At 41.1% G+C, this 16,319-nt stretch overlaps 1 protein-coding gene across 6 annotated transcripts in view; it reads left to right on the forward strand.

Moving 5' to 3' along the window:
• The window catches only part of Dock4 (dedicator of cytokinesis 4), a 389,723-nt gene that overhangs the window by 319,414 nt on the left and 53,990 nt on the right, over nucleotides 1–16,319 (forward strand). For all 6 annotated transcript variants that reach the window (XM_039078130.2, XM_039078128.2, XM_039078129.2 and 3 more), the window contains exons 28-32: nucleotides 158–233; nucleotides 1,750–1,850; nucleotides 2,208–2,266; nucleotides 9,765–9,913; nucleotides 11,612–11,697. In XM_039078130.2, coding sequence (XP_038934058.1) covers nucleotides 158–233; nucleotides 1,750–1,850; nucleotides 2,208–2,266; nucleotides 9,765–9,913; nucleotides 11,612–11,697 — 471 coding nt within the window. The remainder of the gene's footprint in view (nucleotides 1–157; nucleotides 234–1,749; nucleotides 1,851–2,207; nucleotides 2,267–9,764; nucleotides 9,914–11,611; nucleotides 11,698–16,319) is intronic.

A 16,319-nucleotide genomic window follows, 5' to 3' on the forward strand; every position in this document is an offset into this window, starting at 1 on the left:
GAATTTACAAATCTTCCTATGTATCATTTTATGAAGAAACTGGTTCTCTAATGGATTTTTTCCTCTGTTTTAGTTTGTTTCCTTTTTATTCTTATCTGCTAATTTTCGATAATGTGCAATTTCAGCTCTAATTGTGTGTGTGTTTTTAAATCTCTAGTGTTATCATTACAACCGTTCTGTACCTCTCCGATGCTCTCCGTAAGAACTTCTTAAATGAAAACTTTGATTATAAGGTCAGTATCTGATCCATGACTGTCTGGCTTGGGCTGAAAGATCTGTGCTGTGTTTTAGAGAGGCACGCCACTTTTGTCCCTGGAAGAAACGAACACTTCCCTGGCTTTGAGTTTTTGGAGTGGAATGTCGAAAACTATGAAGCCTTAGCCCGATCCTTTCAGGCAGGATTCTCAGTCCATCAGTAATATGACTGGAGGTCTTTTTGCATGCTCATCTATCCTAGACGACTTTATCTTCTTAAAAAGTCAAAAAGCAAGCGACAGTGTTTAGACAAAGTGCCTTCCTTCCTCAATAATGTTTCTAACATGGTGCCTTTGTTTCCTGGGTTTTTTTTTTTAAATAGCATGTTTAACATTAAACATTTTACTAATGTTTGACAACCAAAAAATAAAGGAAACATAAATGCAATAAAAATTTTAAGTACTATTGCCTGGCGTGCATGAACTTAACCCTGAGTTCAGTTAAACAAACAAACAAACAAAAACCTAAAACACCTAAATAACAGTCGAAATGACTGAAAATTCAGTATAGTGTAACCGTGGCCCAGGGTCAGATGTCATCATAGCTTAGCGAGCCCCTTCATCTACCTGCTACTTGCCCAGCCCCCTGCTTTTTGACATTTATTTTCTTCCACTACGTCCTCTGTGTAAATTGCCCTTTAAATGTCCATCCTTGCAGAATTAAAATGGCCATTTGCCAAGATTCCCTTGAATGAATATCATTAGCGGAGTGGCTGGAGCGATTACAACAGTGAAGGGTGCTTGCTGCTCTTAAACAAGTTCAATCCCCAGTATCCATGTTGGGTGGCCTTTAACTCTCGCCAGGGGAATCCAACACTTAACGCCTTTAAGATACATTTTCAGTAGAGTCATTTTAGTTTGGGGATTCCATCCTGTCCCTGTCTTGTTTGTGAGAGCTCTATAAACACGGCAGACAGTTCTTGTTCCATTTCTTCTAGTTACTTAGCTGTCCTTTGACATGGCTTCAGTGGAGACATAGTTTTAGTCCATATGTCCTACGTGGATTCTGCTGTTTATTTCTGAGCATTTTATTCTGATGTCTTTCTTGTTCTCTCTTTGGCATAAGAAAATTTATGACTCAAAAAAAATGTCTGGATAGGGAGTTTTAAGACACAATGAGAATTTAAAGCAATTAGCGCTTTAAATACAGGTGCATTTCTTTCTTAAGTTGTCCATCAAAAGTAGCTCCAAAATTTAATCCACACAGGCATGGAATACCTCAGGCTGCCTGAGAGGCTCAGAGTAAGGTCACCGAAAGAAAGCATCGTTCTTTAGCTGTGCCAGAGAGCCCATGCTTCTGTATTTCTTTCATTTTGTTGCAGAAGAGTTCGAGTGTGTGTCACCCCATGCATTTATAGCCATATCTGCTACCTCATCTACCCCAACCCCACTCTCCTCTCTTCACTGCTTATGAAGCCAATGCCAGCTATTGCGTCGACCCGTGTGATGTTTCTCTGGCACAATACGATTTAAACTATCTCCTTCTCGTTTTTAGATCTGGGATTCCTACTTTTACCTCGCTGTCATTTTTATAAACCAGTTGTGTCTGCAGCTGGAGATGTTCACACCTTCCAAAAAGAAAAAGGTGCTAGAAAAGTAAGTACCGGACGATGGAGGTGCACTCTTTAGTTCCAGCCATTCACAAATCACCATGCTCGCAGATGGAAATGACAAGTAGGGAAGCAATTGTGAGCCTGGGGTTTTCAGGAAAATTTCAATATTTTGAGCTTATTGATACATTTTCTTCTGGTGTTTTCAGGGTTCAACATTATTATAGAAACAAAAGTTATGAGTTTATGGGGCTATTTTATTTAAGGTCACTGAGACATGTTCACCAGCTATCTATACTTCAAATCTCTTGCCTTTAATTCAGAATGACACGCTGTATCCTACAGAACATAAGTACTTTGTTCTGGAAATTACATTAGTTTTGATTTTTTTTTTCTGTTTCAGGTATGGTGATATGCGGGTCACCATGGGTTGTGAAATTTTCAGCATGTGGCAAAACCTAGGTAAGTGATGAGAAGTGAAAACCCAACCCCCCATGGCCCAGCTCATCTCCTGACCTTTCCGTATATAGGAAGAGCTCTTCATGAGTGGCAGCATTTGTCTCTGTCACACACAAAAGATCTTTCCAGTGGCGCTGAGCTTCTTTCCTTATCAACGATAAGTTTTGAGATCTCGTATCCCTTGAACATTGTCTAACAGTGTTCCATCCCTTGAACCTTCTCTAGCAATGAACTAACCTTCCAGAATTTGAGACTATAACACCACAAAACTTTTACAACCCTGAGAGGAAGCCACGAATCATTGTAAATTTGGATTAAACTTGGTGAAACATTGCCTTAAGCATCATCCTTCTAGCACACCTTTCAAGCCATTGATCTGCATCGTAAAGAATATCACCAAAGACCTTTAAAAGCGTTTGCAGTTGCTAAGAGACACTTAGATCCAATTGTGTTAATCTGCCACAGTGCAGAAAGCATATTAGCCCAGCAAATGGATGGCACAGATCTGCCTGCACAGAAAGAATAATATTTGGCAAATAAACTGTTCTAAATTTCATTGGCATTATATCTCCTTCTAGAGATTCATAACATTTAATTTGGCATATTAATTTTAGACTTTTTTAACATCATTAACTGTGACTACATTTGAATCCCTTGCACCGTATTCAAGGGTGGGGGGGCACTCATTGAATTACAACTTAGAAATAGGAAGATTTGTTTTCTTATTACAGAATGATTTTTGTCCAAAATTTATAGGTCCCTCAAATATGCACAGCAATAGGGGGAGCTTTGTTATTCATAAATACTTGCTGGTGATCCCAAAAAAGTAAAAGGAGTTCACACCTGAAAAATTAGGTCCTGTGACTATCTCTAGATTTTGCTAAAACACAGAATGAAATGTCTACCCTGGAGAGTCTCATCAAGTTTTCAATCTTAACTATTCCTCCATGTTTGAATAATACTGTGTTCATATTGCCAGTCGATCTGACCACCATCATCTCCAGAACTCCTGTATTGGAAAACTGAGTTACTGTAGGAAAGGCGGCTCTGGGGAGGGGAGGGCACACGGAAAGGAAGAAGGTGAAGGAAGTGGAGGTGGGCAGCAAGAACAAATTTTGTTTGAAAACTCCATTAAGAAAACCTAAGTCTTTCTAGGCTAATACCAAGCATGACCATTCAATGAGGATTCGCATCACCCTCTATCTGGTGAGCTAGGTGCTCACCTTCTATCTGAGTCTTTTACACTTGCTCCTTCATGCATGGGAGATAGTCCAGCCTTTGTCTTCCTGCCGGGGACTTGCTTCTTTTAGAACAATGACCTGAGTTTCATGCTCGGCACATGGAGGCCTCAGAGCTTCCGTCCCTTCGAGGGTCTGTGATTTTCCATTGTGGAGGCTGTGCTTCTCCCCGCCTCTGCCCATGGATGTCTGGATTGCTCCCACCTTGGACTGTTAAGAGTTACGCTGTTATGAATGTGGCATCCAGGAGACTCTTCAGGTCCTGCTTTCTTTCTCATGGGCAGAAGCTCAGAAGGATCTTATCCTAAGTGTATTTTAATTTTTTTGAGGAACTGGCATACTTGTTACATAGCTTTGTCCTGTTTTCATATCCCCATCGCTAGAGCACCACGGTTCTAATTTCTCATAACTAGGGATGTGCAGTGATATCAGGGCAACCAAAAAGTCAAAGTTGACTCCATAGTGTCTCAGTCTTTTTCTACTAAGTCTCCATGAGGAAGCCATAAAGGCAGACTGATTTGAGTTTGTGTTGTATCCCTCTCTGGGCCGCTCCCCTTTGCCCACATTCTCAGAAGCTGTTCAGAGATTTGGTGTCTATAACAATGTGAAGTAGCACAGGGCTTATCAGAATTACTCAGACTGTAAGGCAGCTTTTGTGCGATGGCTTTGAGTAGCTGGCCCTATAGCCGGCCCTGGGACAAGATCTTGGTCAGGCATCACACGTATAACCTCAGGGATCCCCATGCGCACACCCTGGAGACACCTCTGTTTCTTCCATTTTCTCCCTTGCCAGGGCAGCTGGAATAAACAGTGAATGTAGACTTGTACAAATGACAGAAAGAGGGCTTGCATCCAGGTTCTGTTTTCTACCTTGACGAAAATAACCGAGGGAAGGAGTAGCAAACTAGCTGCCAGCTACTTGCCTGAAATGTGGGTGTCAGAAGGGTAGAGGGGGAAAAGGGATAATAGGGCCTGCATTTCCATTGTAGAGGATTCATTTTTGGAAGGAAATATACAAATTTACATTAATGAGGAAGTTTCTCCTTAGATATTCTTGCTGCGTTAAGGAAAACAAAGCAGTCTTTTGGGAAGACAAAGGATTATCTGGGTCAGAAATATAGGTAGAAATACATGAGAAGTTACCAGCTCTTTCCAAATGCATTATGGGTATGGATAAGATACCTAGGGAGATGGTTCAGTGGGTAAAGGCACCTGCCATCAAGTCCGAGAGCCTGAGCACAATGACCTGGAATTTAAATGGTAAAAGGTGGGAACAGACACTTGAGAGCTGACCTTTGACCTCCACGTGTGAACATCCATGTCAGTTGATTTAATAATGATAATAAAGATGGTAAAAAAGTTACCATTGATGAAATCTCAATGACACGTGATGGGCTGTATTATGACTGATATTAAAAGGGACTCTTTATATGGACAGGGCCTAAGGATTGTATCCAGGACTGGGTTTCTATTCTCTAAAAGCCCCTTTTAAAGCATTTATCATTTTTGGTTTTATATTTATTTGTTTCATTTTGTATATGAATATTTTGCCTGCACTTATGTATGTGGACCACGTGTACCTGGTGCCTGAGTTCAGAAAGCAGCATTAGCCACCCAGGAACTGGAGTTACGGATGCTTGTGAGCCACCATATGAGCTGGGAACTGAGCATACATCTTCTATAGGATCTGGTCTCCTAACTACTGCGCCATCTCTCCAGCCCCTGGTTAAGCACTTTAATTCACACTGAAACTAAAGACAAGGCAAAGCCAATTATGATGAACTGGTAACTCCCTGACCATGTGAGTCCCATGTGAGACTCCTGTTCCCAAGGAAAGGACCTGACGAATGCCCAGGATTCTTCGTTGATGGTAGAGATCATGAGGACCTCTGTCCTATAGGGCATTCCAGACACACAAAAGGGGAAGGACACTTAGCCGCAGCTGAGGCTATTGGAGAAGTTTCAAACACATTATTACCAGGGTTAGAAACGTTCTTGATATGAAGCCCTCTAGGTATCTCCAAGAAAGAGAGTACTTCAAACTAGTGGCCTCCGTGTAGAGGACCATTCAGGTATGTGGAAATCCTGACAGAATTCAAGATGCTGCTGCCTCCTTTTCTCGGCCTGTTTTGATTCTGGTCTCTAGTGGACAGGCAAGATACTGTTCATGAGGCCTTTGAGGGAACAGACATCTACACTCTAGCTGGTGCATCAGCTACATACAGGTTACATTTGACAAAGTAAAGCCCAGAACTCCCAAATTAATCTTGTATTAAGAAATACATGGTTAGCTGGATGATGGTGGCGTATGCTTTTTAATCCCAGAACTTGGGAGGCAGAGGCAGGCAGTTAACTGTGAATTTGAGGCAAGCCTGGTCTACAGAGCAAGTTCCAGGGCAACCAGGGCTACACAGAGAAATCCTGTCTTGGAGGGAGGGAGAGAGGAAGAAAGGAAGGGAGGAAGGGAGGAAGGGAGGGAGAGAGGGAGGGAGGGAGGGAGGGAGAGAAACAGAGACAGAGAGAGGGGTGGAGGGAGATGGGGAGAGAGACAGAGAGAGAGACAAAGACAGAGACAGGCTAAGAGGCCTGTTGATAGACCTGGCTTCCAGCATGACTTTTAGAGAGAACATCCAGGCTCACCATTTCTTAGCTGTACATTGCTCTGTGCTAACCTTGGTCTCTATTCATTAGGTCTCTATTCATTAGGTCTCTATTCTGAGGATTTCAAACATATTTGTTCCTTAAAGACCGTTCTAGAAAAGTCTTTTATGGCTTATCTTGGTCCCAGACATGAAGCTAGTATTCGGACATGATTATCCATGCTTGTTCCTGAGGCCAGAATAGGAGGTTGTAGGATGACAAAGAGCTTATTCTAAAAGATAGGTTTTTTTTGTTTGTTTTGTTTTGTTATTTTCCAGATCTAAGACTGTGGGTTTTTTTTTTCTTTTCTTTTATTGGACATTTTCTTTATTTACATTTCAAATGTTATCCCCCTCCCAAGTTTCCCCTCCAGAAACCCCCTATCCCATCCCCCCTCCCCCTGCTTCTATTAGGGTACTCCTCCACCCAACCACCTCATTTCCCCCTACCTCCCCACCCTGGCATTCCCCTACACTGGGAATGAACCTTCATAAGACTAAGGGCCTCTCCTCCCATTGATGTCCAACAAGGCCATCGTCTGCTACATATGTGGCTGAATCCATGGGTCACTCTTTGGTTGGTGGTTTAGTCCCTGGGAACTTAGGGGGGTGGGGGAGGTCTTGTTGGTTGATACTGTTCTTCCTATGAGGTTGCAAAACCTCTTCAGCTCCTTCAGTACTTTCCATAGCTACTTCATTGGGGTCCCCATTCTCAGTCCAATGTTTGGCTGCAAGCATCCACCTCTGTATTTGTCAGACTCTGGCAGAGCCTCTCAGGAGACAGCTATATCAGGCTCCTGCTAGCATCAGCAATAGTGTCTGGGCTTGGTGACTGTATATGGGATGGATCCCCAGGTGGGACAGTCTCTGTATGGCCCTCCCTAGTGAGTCTTATCTCTGATTTTGCCTCACCCTCTAGCTTTTTCTTTCTAACATGACTGGACTTACCTTCTTATTACTCTTCTGCCAAACCCAAAGGCCAGTGTTGCTTTTATTCTTAGGAGTGTTATTTCAGACTACAGCCAACCCGCTGGATAGGTCCAGATACTAGCCACCCTAATCACTGGCTACGTGATTACTTACTACTAGTTAACTGGTTAGTTAAGCAAGTTGTTTAAGAGCCCATGACCTTTCTTTCCTCTCTGCTTATGGAAGTAATTCCAACTGCCTAGAGTTGCCATGGGAAATTAGTGGAATTATGCATAGAAAGCAGTCAGAGCCCACCTGCCACAGAGCAAGTGCTTGCAGGTGGTGGCTAACATTACTAGTGAGTCATCAAATTTGGTACTCTTGTCCCTCCCTAATTGCAAAAGCCTTCTCTTCTCTATTAGTCCATATGCCTACCATCTCTTTAGCTGGTGCCTTCTACTGTGTGTGTGTGTGTGTGTGTGTGTGTGTGTGTCTGTGTCTGTGTCTGTGTCTGTGTCTGTGTGTCTGTCTGTGTCTGTCTGTGTGTGTGTGTTTTTCCAAAGATATTTTATTCACTTGATGATACCAAACCCCATTTATCACTGACAACTCTGCAAGGTTCCTGAGCCCTAATCTGGCTTTTGGGAGTAGGTAGAGTATGCACATGAGACTGTCTCAAAGGAGCTTCAAGCAGAAGTCATTATCCTCCTCCATCTAAACTTGTTCCTGCTCCTTCTTCAGCTTTATCTAGTAGCAGAATTTACTCTCACTAATACTTTACATCTAGAATGTCCCTCAAATTTGACCTCTTTTGCGTATTATCATTGGCTGATGCTTTGAGGCCAAAGTCTATTATAAACTATCATCAGTTTCCCCAGTATAGCACATCTTTCCCTTGTTCCCCAAAAGTTGTGTATCTGCAAAACAGAATGGTAGTAAGGACTCCCACACACAGCTGAAGAGTCCCACTGCCTTTCCATCCAACATGGTACATAACCCAGGCCACCACTGCCAATTTCCCCCTGACCTCTACTATACTTTCAGATGTGACATCCTGCCCATGCTGTTTCCAGGAGTAGCTTCTATTCATATATTGGGACAACTGCTGCTTATGCCCCAATCAAGTGAAATAACCTGTCCAAACTGCTTTCCTCAGTTTCCCTGCCAAGTGAGCTGTACCATCACCAATGGTTCTCGATTCTTGATGCACATCTCTGCAGTAGCCTCAGTGTTTGTTGTGTTTGATGTTTGCATGTTATAGATTGTTCAAATCATACAAGGCATACCGATGTATTGAGCCCATGAATAAAATAGATTAATAACTGAGTTAATGAAACAAATATAAAATCTATACTAGAAGACTGCCCAAATTTCCAGGCTCTCAACAAAATTCATAATTTGTCACCTGCCAAAACATGGTCTGGAAAGACGTACTCATTTCAATTTTCTGCCCTCTTTTTGTTTATAATCATGTAAAGAGTTGAAAGCTCACAGCTCTTGCTTTACTTTTCCTTTACCCAGGAAAGGAGGGACTTAAAGGGTTTCATAGACTGTATGGATCACAGGGTACAAAGGGAAGATATTGAACACCGCTGTTCTCTCATGGGAGTATCATGGGAACAGTAAAGCTTCCATTAACATTAGACTGAAATGTTCAGCTACCAGAAGTAGTATTCTTTCCATGCTACTGGGATAAGGAGAGTGTCATCATGATGGACATGCTGATGGTCTGAGCTTATGAATGAATAAGAACCTTGCAATAGAACAAATCAGAAAACGTTTGCATGATTGTACCTAAGGAGGACATTGCTGTCTTCCATGAAGCCAGCTACCCTCAGCCCAACCTCTGAGCTTGTCCTTAGGCTTCCATATTGGTTCTTTGGTGTCATAGGCTTTTAGCCATAATATTGAAAAAGAATGTATCATTCTGGACATGTAGTTTTCTTCCTATTAACATAGAAACTTCTATGTTAATATGATATTTGACATAGACTAAATGACTCTAGGTCTCCATATTTAAAGTCACCTGTGTCCCCGCTTCTACCTGCCCTCCATTACTCTGAATCCTGGCTACCATATCTCTCAGCATTTGCTTACATGCCAGTTGGAGTTCAATATTGTTGTGTTTTAATTCTTCTGGAAAACAGTTGAAGACTTTGAGGACGTAGCATTTAGACTTTTGTTTAGGCCATGTGTTATGTATTTTTTTTTGTTAAAATACAAACAGAAGCCAGTTTTTCTGACATAAAAATAATTTGCAGTTTTACCACCCAGAGATAACAGCTGTGATTACCTTAGGGATATCTTTTAGCTTAGTATTTTTTCTATATATTTTGTAAGGAGGGGTGTTGCCTACTTGTATTTCTATGTACCTCATGCCCACAAAGGCCAGAAGAAGGCATCAGATCCTTTGGGACTGCTGATACAGGAGGATAGGAGCCACCATGTGGCTTCTGGGTGATATGAACTTCTGAACCATCTTTCCAGCATCTTTTATATTAACTGCATCCAATTTTTTTTACAAGAATGTACAGTTATGTAATATTTCTATTTCTGCCATTTTAATTGTCTGCTATGGGTTCTTTTCTTACCTGGGGAGATAACTGTGGTTGAATATTTTATGATACTAGTTCTAACTAAATTTTATAATAGTAATCTTTTTGAAATCTTATGGAGGCATAATATACTGAAACTTGAATATTTTGCTTAATTTAGGAGAACACAAACTTCATTTCATCCCGGCCCTGATTGGGCCCTTTCTGGAAGTGACCTTGATACCCCAGCCAGATCTCCGGAACGTCATGATTCCTATTTTTCACGATATGATGGATTGGGAGCAAAGGAGAAGTGGCAACTTTAAGCAGGTAGGCAGCATTGCTCCTCAGGACTGACAGGCAGCGTCACTTCCCCATCTGCTGTCTCCATGACTTCCCCACTCAACTCCAGGTGCAGCAATGAATGCTGGTTCAGTGGACCCAGAACCAGTTGAACCTGCTCTCCCTGTCCTACAGACTTGGATGCATCCCTCTGTCTTCTTGCCCTGGGCTTCCTGGAAAACCCTGGAAGCCCATTTTATTCCTTTCAGCTTAAAAAAAAACTATCTTTGACATTCCAGGTCTGTATTTAAGAATTTACAGAGGGCTGTTCGCTCCCAGCTGGACGGGACTGAGAGGAACTGGAAGGCTAATGACTCTTTAAGCCATTGCGTTCTCAGTGGTCTGCACATTGTGTTTGGTGAATGACTTAGCACTGAGCATTTGATTCACAGTTTGTTTTATTGCTCTTAGCTTGGAGCAATGAAAATTAATTTGAAGGGGAAAGCAGTGGAAAATCTCACAAAGGAAATTCCAAGGGGATGAATCTATCATTTCTCGCTGACTTAGGTCCTAATAGTGTGCTCCAGTTTGAGGAAGACAGACACCCTTATTGCAAAATCAGATCTGTAATGAATCAGCCACTTTTGCTGGTCCATGTCTGTTGGGGGAAGTAGGAAAAACATGCGCTCACATAGTGACTTCCCAAACCTGCTTACCCACAGGATGTGGCCCTCCTTCACACCTCTCCACATGAGGCCATCTTCAAACCTCAGAAAAGTGCTTGTCATCTGTACAAGCAATTTGATTGCATGCATAGACCTTTCCTATTGCCAAAAGTGTGGGCATTTCACTTGCATCCGTATATACATTTATTTTTAAGAAAGCTAATGGCTGAGGGGAAAGCCATGAACAAACTGTGCTTGGTGGGGGAGCCCACTTTCCTTCCATCTTATCTTTATCTCTTGATTGACATTTGCTTTAAAGAAATAATTGGGCTCTGTCCTTTGACAAAGTCGAATATTCATCTCAAGCCCAAATTGCTTTAACACTGGCTAAAGGTTGTCATTTTCTCTCGCCTCCTTTAGAGACAGGGAAAAACAATTTCCCTTCCTGATATTCAAGTTATAAAGAATTTACATCCTTGAAAATACAAATGTTTTGACTACAGTTTTCAGGAAATATGTCCTTTCACTGTCCTGCTGCTTACTGCTGACTTCAAATATTTCTGTGGGTCTACCATCTGTACATGGGTAGGATGAATTCTCAACTTCAGCAAAGATTTAGTGCCACCTCGAACTGTTTTAGGAAAGGAAACAGATTAAAGCACATTTGAGATTGGAGTTAATGTGTTTGGGAATGCTACTTCACTGATGTTCTCAGATATAGTGATGTAAAGGAGAAAGAAATGGGACTTGCCAGTTTGTATGGTCCCTAAAAAAAGAACCGGAACGTTTAAATCAGGCTGCTAGCATTTATGCTGGGATCCCAGATAGATAGATGCTGTCCTTGGCAGCAGAAAAAGCTAGCCAGCCAGGAGTATGAAGTCATGTTGACTGCATCTAAATTAGTCCCCTGGAATTCCAAAGGGAGGCTTGCTATTAACCATGGCTGACAATGTCACTTTGACAAAGTATTCCACAGCTTTCCCCTGGCATAAAGAAACGCATACCAATTTGCCTAAAAAAAAAAAAAAAAAACTTACATGTGATGTGAGAGGAAGGAGAGTAATTTTTGGGTGTGTTTCAGGTGGAAGCCAAGCTAATTGACAAATTGGATAGCCTGATGTCAGAGGGCAAAGGTGATGAAACATACCGTGAGCTCTTCAACAGTATGTGAGTAGCATGTTTCTCTCCGGTTGGTTCTATCCAGGACATCTGGTGTCAGTCCTGAGCCATTCTGCACCATGGTAAATGAGAGCTGCAGAGACAGCTTGAGTCTCACAGGAGAGCTTTGTCTTTGTGGAGTGTGAAATAAAGGATAATTGCTTAACTCTAGCAAGTGGATCTTATTATGTTGATGATTAGCTATGTCTCCTTTTTTGAAATCTCAGATTAGGACAGGTTGCCTATGTTCCGTAACAGAGCTCACTCATTTCCATGCTTGGTAATTTCAAGGGAAAATAAGTCCATTGTTATAGTGATTTTAAAGAGAGTCATGAGTGGGAGAGGAAGAAAAGTGTGTGATTATAACATTCGTATATGGTGTTTTCCAAAGTATGACTCTGGCTGATTTGCTGTCTGAAAATTAACTTACTTTGTGCCTGACACTCAGCAGTGGCTTCAATCCTTACACACTGTCCATGTTTTTGCTCGGGACTGTTAAATGCTTCCCAAGTGCTTCTTATTAGAATGGCACCAAAGCAAGTCATTTCTAGTAAGTTTGGTGTTTGGGATTTGCAAGGAGAATAAAGGAAAAAGAAAGGAGTTTTATGAAGGGACTTTTAGATTGTCCCTGCTGTTCGAATATGATCACGGTCGCAGGAGGCATTGCTTGTGTCAAGTATCGACTAACTGTCAGAACAGCTGGCGTTGAGACATGATGATGTCTCAGCGCTTCGGGACGTCCCACCTGGCCTGTGTTTTCTTTATGATCTTATGGATCTTACCTAGTAAGATTGGACCTAGTATGTTTATAAGGTATTTTTTTAACGAGAAAATTAGCATACTAAGCTTGGGAAATGTTCTAATTTCTTTCAAGAGTGCAAAGCTAACACATTTCTCTCTTTGAAAATACACCTGTGTTTGTATTAATGCCCAACCATCATCTAAGTGGTACTGAAAACCACTTAGGTTTCAAGGTTCAAGTTCATTTTAAGTTCATTAATTAGCAACTGTGGAAATATGGATACATAGGTTTTAAGAGTGCTATCTTAAAACTGAAAGGTTTGACTGATAGGTTGGGTAGTCTTTAGCTTGCTCTGTTCAGAGTGAGCTCTGTTTGTAACATAGGCAACCTGTCCTAATCTAAGATTAAAATAAAGAGACATAGCTAATCGTTCTTGAAGCTTTCAGGAAAACTATATAGGAAGGAAAAAGAAAGGCTTTAGAGATTTCTTGTGGTAGCATTGAGTGATAAATTATATTGTGAACCCCGAGTACCACTTTCCTTTGATACTGTAATTCAGCCAAAACTTTTGCTAATAATTCGCAAGCCCTTGTTCATTCTTATGTACAAAGTGTCTGTCTTTCAGGACAGCTGGAGTACAGCAGGAATTCAGATTAAAACCTCATCCAACATAATAAATTGCCTTTGAAAAATGCTTTCATTTCAATTTCTAGTCCTCGGTTAGAACAAAGAGCCAAAATACAAAAGCATTCAGTGGAATGAACCCCTTGAGATTTGTGATTAATTATTTATAATTAATTCATAAGATTAATAAATGCATGCTCTGTTTCTTTAATGCCTCTTATCCACTTTAGTAAGGGGCTCATAATTTGAAATCTGGATCGCTTTTTATATAAATATGACTGTGGAATATAAGATGTACTTTGACTTTAGAATCAAAGTAATAATTAAAATAATAAGCCTCTAAAATTATTTTATTTTGAGGGACCCAATTCATTCAATGGAAGTTTTTATTCTTTTGTTGATTTTTAACATATTACTAGTTAAATAAATAAATGATACATAAATAAATCACAACAATAAAATAAAATTTTAAAATATTAAATATTTTTCTTTAATGCTTTTATAGTCAGCATATCAGGAATAAAGCAGTTTTAAAGTGACAGTTAAGTAGCATTACTACCTGGTCTCAGAAAAGTAAGTGAAAATTTAAGTGGATTTCAAGGAAGCAAAAAAGTCCTTTTATTTGGGGTGTGTGGCTAACAGTCAGGAGTTAGTGTAATCAGAATGAGTTGTCGCACATGTTAGGAATTAGGAAGGCACGCTGTTATAGTGCAGATTCTCATTTACTCTGAAATTCATGTCTAAAACCTCATAAAATCAGTAGAGAAGATGGAAGCCTGGGACTCTCATTGCTTGTAAGTGTTGTACTTGGCAAGTCAGCCCTTAGACTAAGACTTTCAGTTTCTGTGTAGCGTGCTTGCCAAGAATCCCTCTCACTTTTACCAACTCCCAATGACATCTTCATTTGTGCACGTTATCTCTGCTTTTTACATCAACGGGATGTCCCATTTTTGAAAACACAGGAACTGTGGCTGATAGACCACACTGAGATACCCAGAGTCGGGCATCAGAGCTGTGCGCTGCGCTACTGGGTCCTCCTAACTTATGATCTGGCTTTTGTGCTGACTTTCCAGGCAGGCTTGGGTTGAGCTCGGATGCCACAGAGCTTCTAGCCTGGGGAGACACAGCAGAGCTGTCCACTGCCCTGAGGCACCTAATTAGCTTCATAAAGGAAGTGACATCCATCTCAGTTCTCCCTTCACTCTGGCCAATCCTCCACAACACCAAATTATTCCAGCGTCCTTAACCAAGGATCACCTGTTTCATTGCTGCTTGGATTCGGGAGACTAGTTCTATAACATCACGTCTCAAGTATCCAAATCTGCTGCTTGGGTTGTTGAGGGAGAGTGCGAATGCCAGACTGTGTTCTCAGCATTATCCTGGCATGATACAGAAAGACAGATTGAAAATTAAAGCACCTCTGTCCAGCCCCATTTCCTTCATGGTAAGCAAGGCCGCTGAGCTAGACTGTAGTGTCTGTCCTGCTGTCCATCTGATGGAAGAATACCATTGGAAAATCCAGATAAAACTTGTGAGAAACTGTCTCTGACTTGATGAGATGAGGTCTCTGAATACTCCATACCAACACTAGAACACAGGTACAGACAAGGAGAAAACATCCAGTTTCACCCAAGATATCTCGAAAGACTATTTCTCTGAGCTGATAGCTACCTCAGGTTGTGTCAGGTGAAGTGTAAAGTGGGAGGATCCCCAAAGGAAGGAATAAACCTGGCCAAGGATGCAGATGTGCATGGGTCTAGACCTGGTTCTAACATTTGGTCTGGAGTCGCCAAGGAGAGCAGGGTATGCACAGCTCTGCCTTTCTTGAGAGGACGATGCAGCTCTGATTTTTGACTACATCAGGAAGCTGTGAATTAATGAAAGTCATAAATGAAGCCTCTGTCTATTTTTAGAATTATTACTTAACTTGAGTTACTTGGTTTTAGCCTCTGCGTATGTGGGGTGTGGGCTGTCACTTGGAGAAGTTTCTGTCACATCCTGCATGATTTGGCAGGAAGCGAGAACTTGGTTCAGTAACAGTTTGCCACTCATACTCTAAACAGGCGCTGTTCAGGGGTTTTAAGTTAAAACACATTTAGACAAAGTAAGATGGCTGTTCCTAGAGGATCAGTCAGGGCAAGCCCCATACCTCCCATAAGTCATCTCTCTCTGACCAACCCACATTCAAGCTAGATGAGCGCTTAAAATCAGTCAAGAAAACATTCAATGTGACAGACAAGAGACATGGAGAACAGACAGAACACTGGGTACTGGGATGGCAATAGCAAGAAAAAGTGGTGAAAATGAAAAGAAATTGGAAAAAAAATATAGCCACAGACAAAGTAAACCTTTGCCAAGGCAGTTTTCTTTTTACTGTTTCTTTTTCACTTAAGTACAGATTTGACATATTTACATTATATTTATCACACACAAACATACACACACATGCATACACACACATACACATACACACACATACATACACACATACATATACACATACACACACACATACACACACATACATATACACACATACACACACATATATACATACACACATACACACACATACACACACATACACACACATACATACACACATACACAGACACACATACACACACATACACACACATACACACACATACATACACACATACACAGACACACATACACACACATACATACACACATACATACACACATACATATACACATACACACACATACACACACATACATATACACACATACACACACATACATACATACACACATACACACACATACACACACATACATACACACATACACAGACACACATACACACACATACACACACATACACACACATACACAGACACACATACACACACATGCACACACATACATACACACATATACACACATACACACACATACACACACATACATACACACATACACACACATACACACACATACATACACACATACACAGACACACATACACACACATGCACACACATACATACACACATATACACACATACACACACATACATACACACATACACACACATACACACACATACATACACACATACACATACACACAGACACACATACACACACACATACATATACACATACACACACATACATATACACACACATACACACACATACACACACATACATACACACATACACATACACACAGACACACACACAGACACACACACACATACGAACACATTGTTTCCTCCCTCCCTTTTTAATC

The sequence above is a fragment of the Rattus norvegicus genome, chromosome 6 (assembly GCF_036323735.1).
Source record: "Rattus norvegicus strain BN/NHsdMcwi chromosome 6, GRCr8, whole genome shotgun sequence".
In the NCBI taxonomy this organism is placed as follows: Eukaryota; Metazoa; Chordata; class Mammalia; order Rodentia; family Muridae; genus Rattus; species Rattus norvegicus.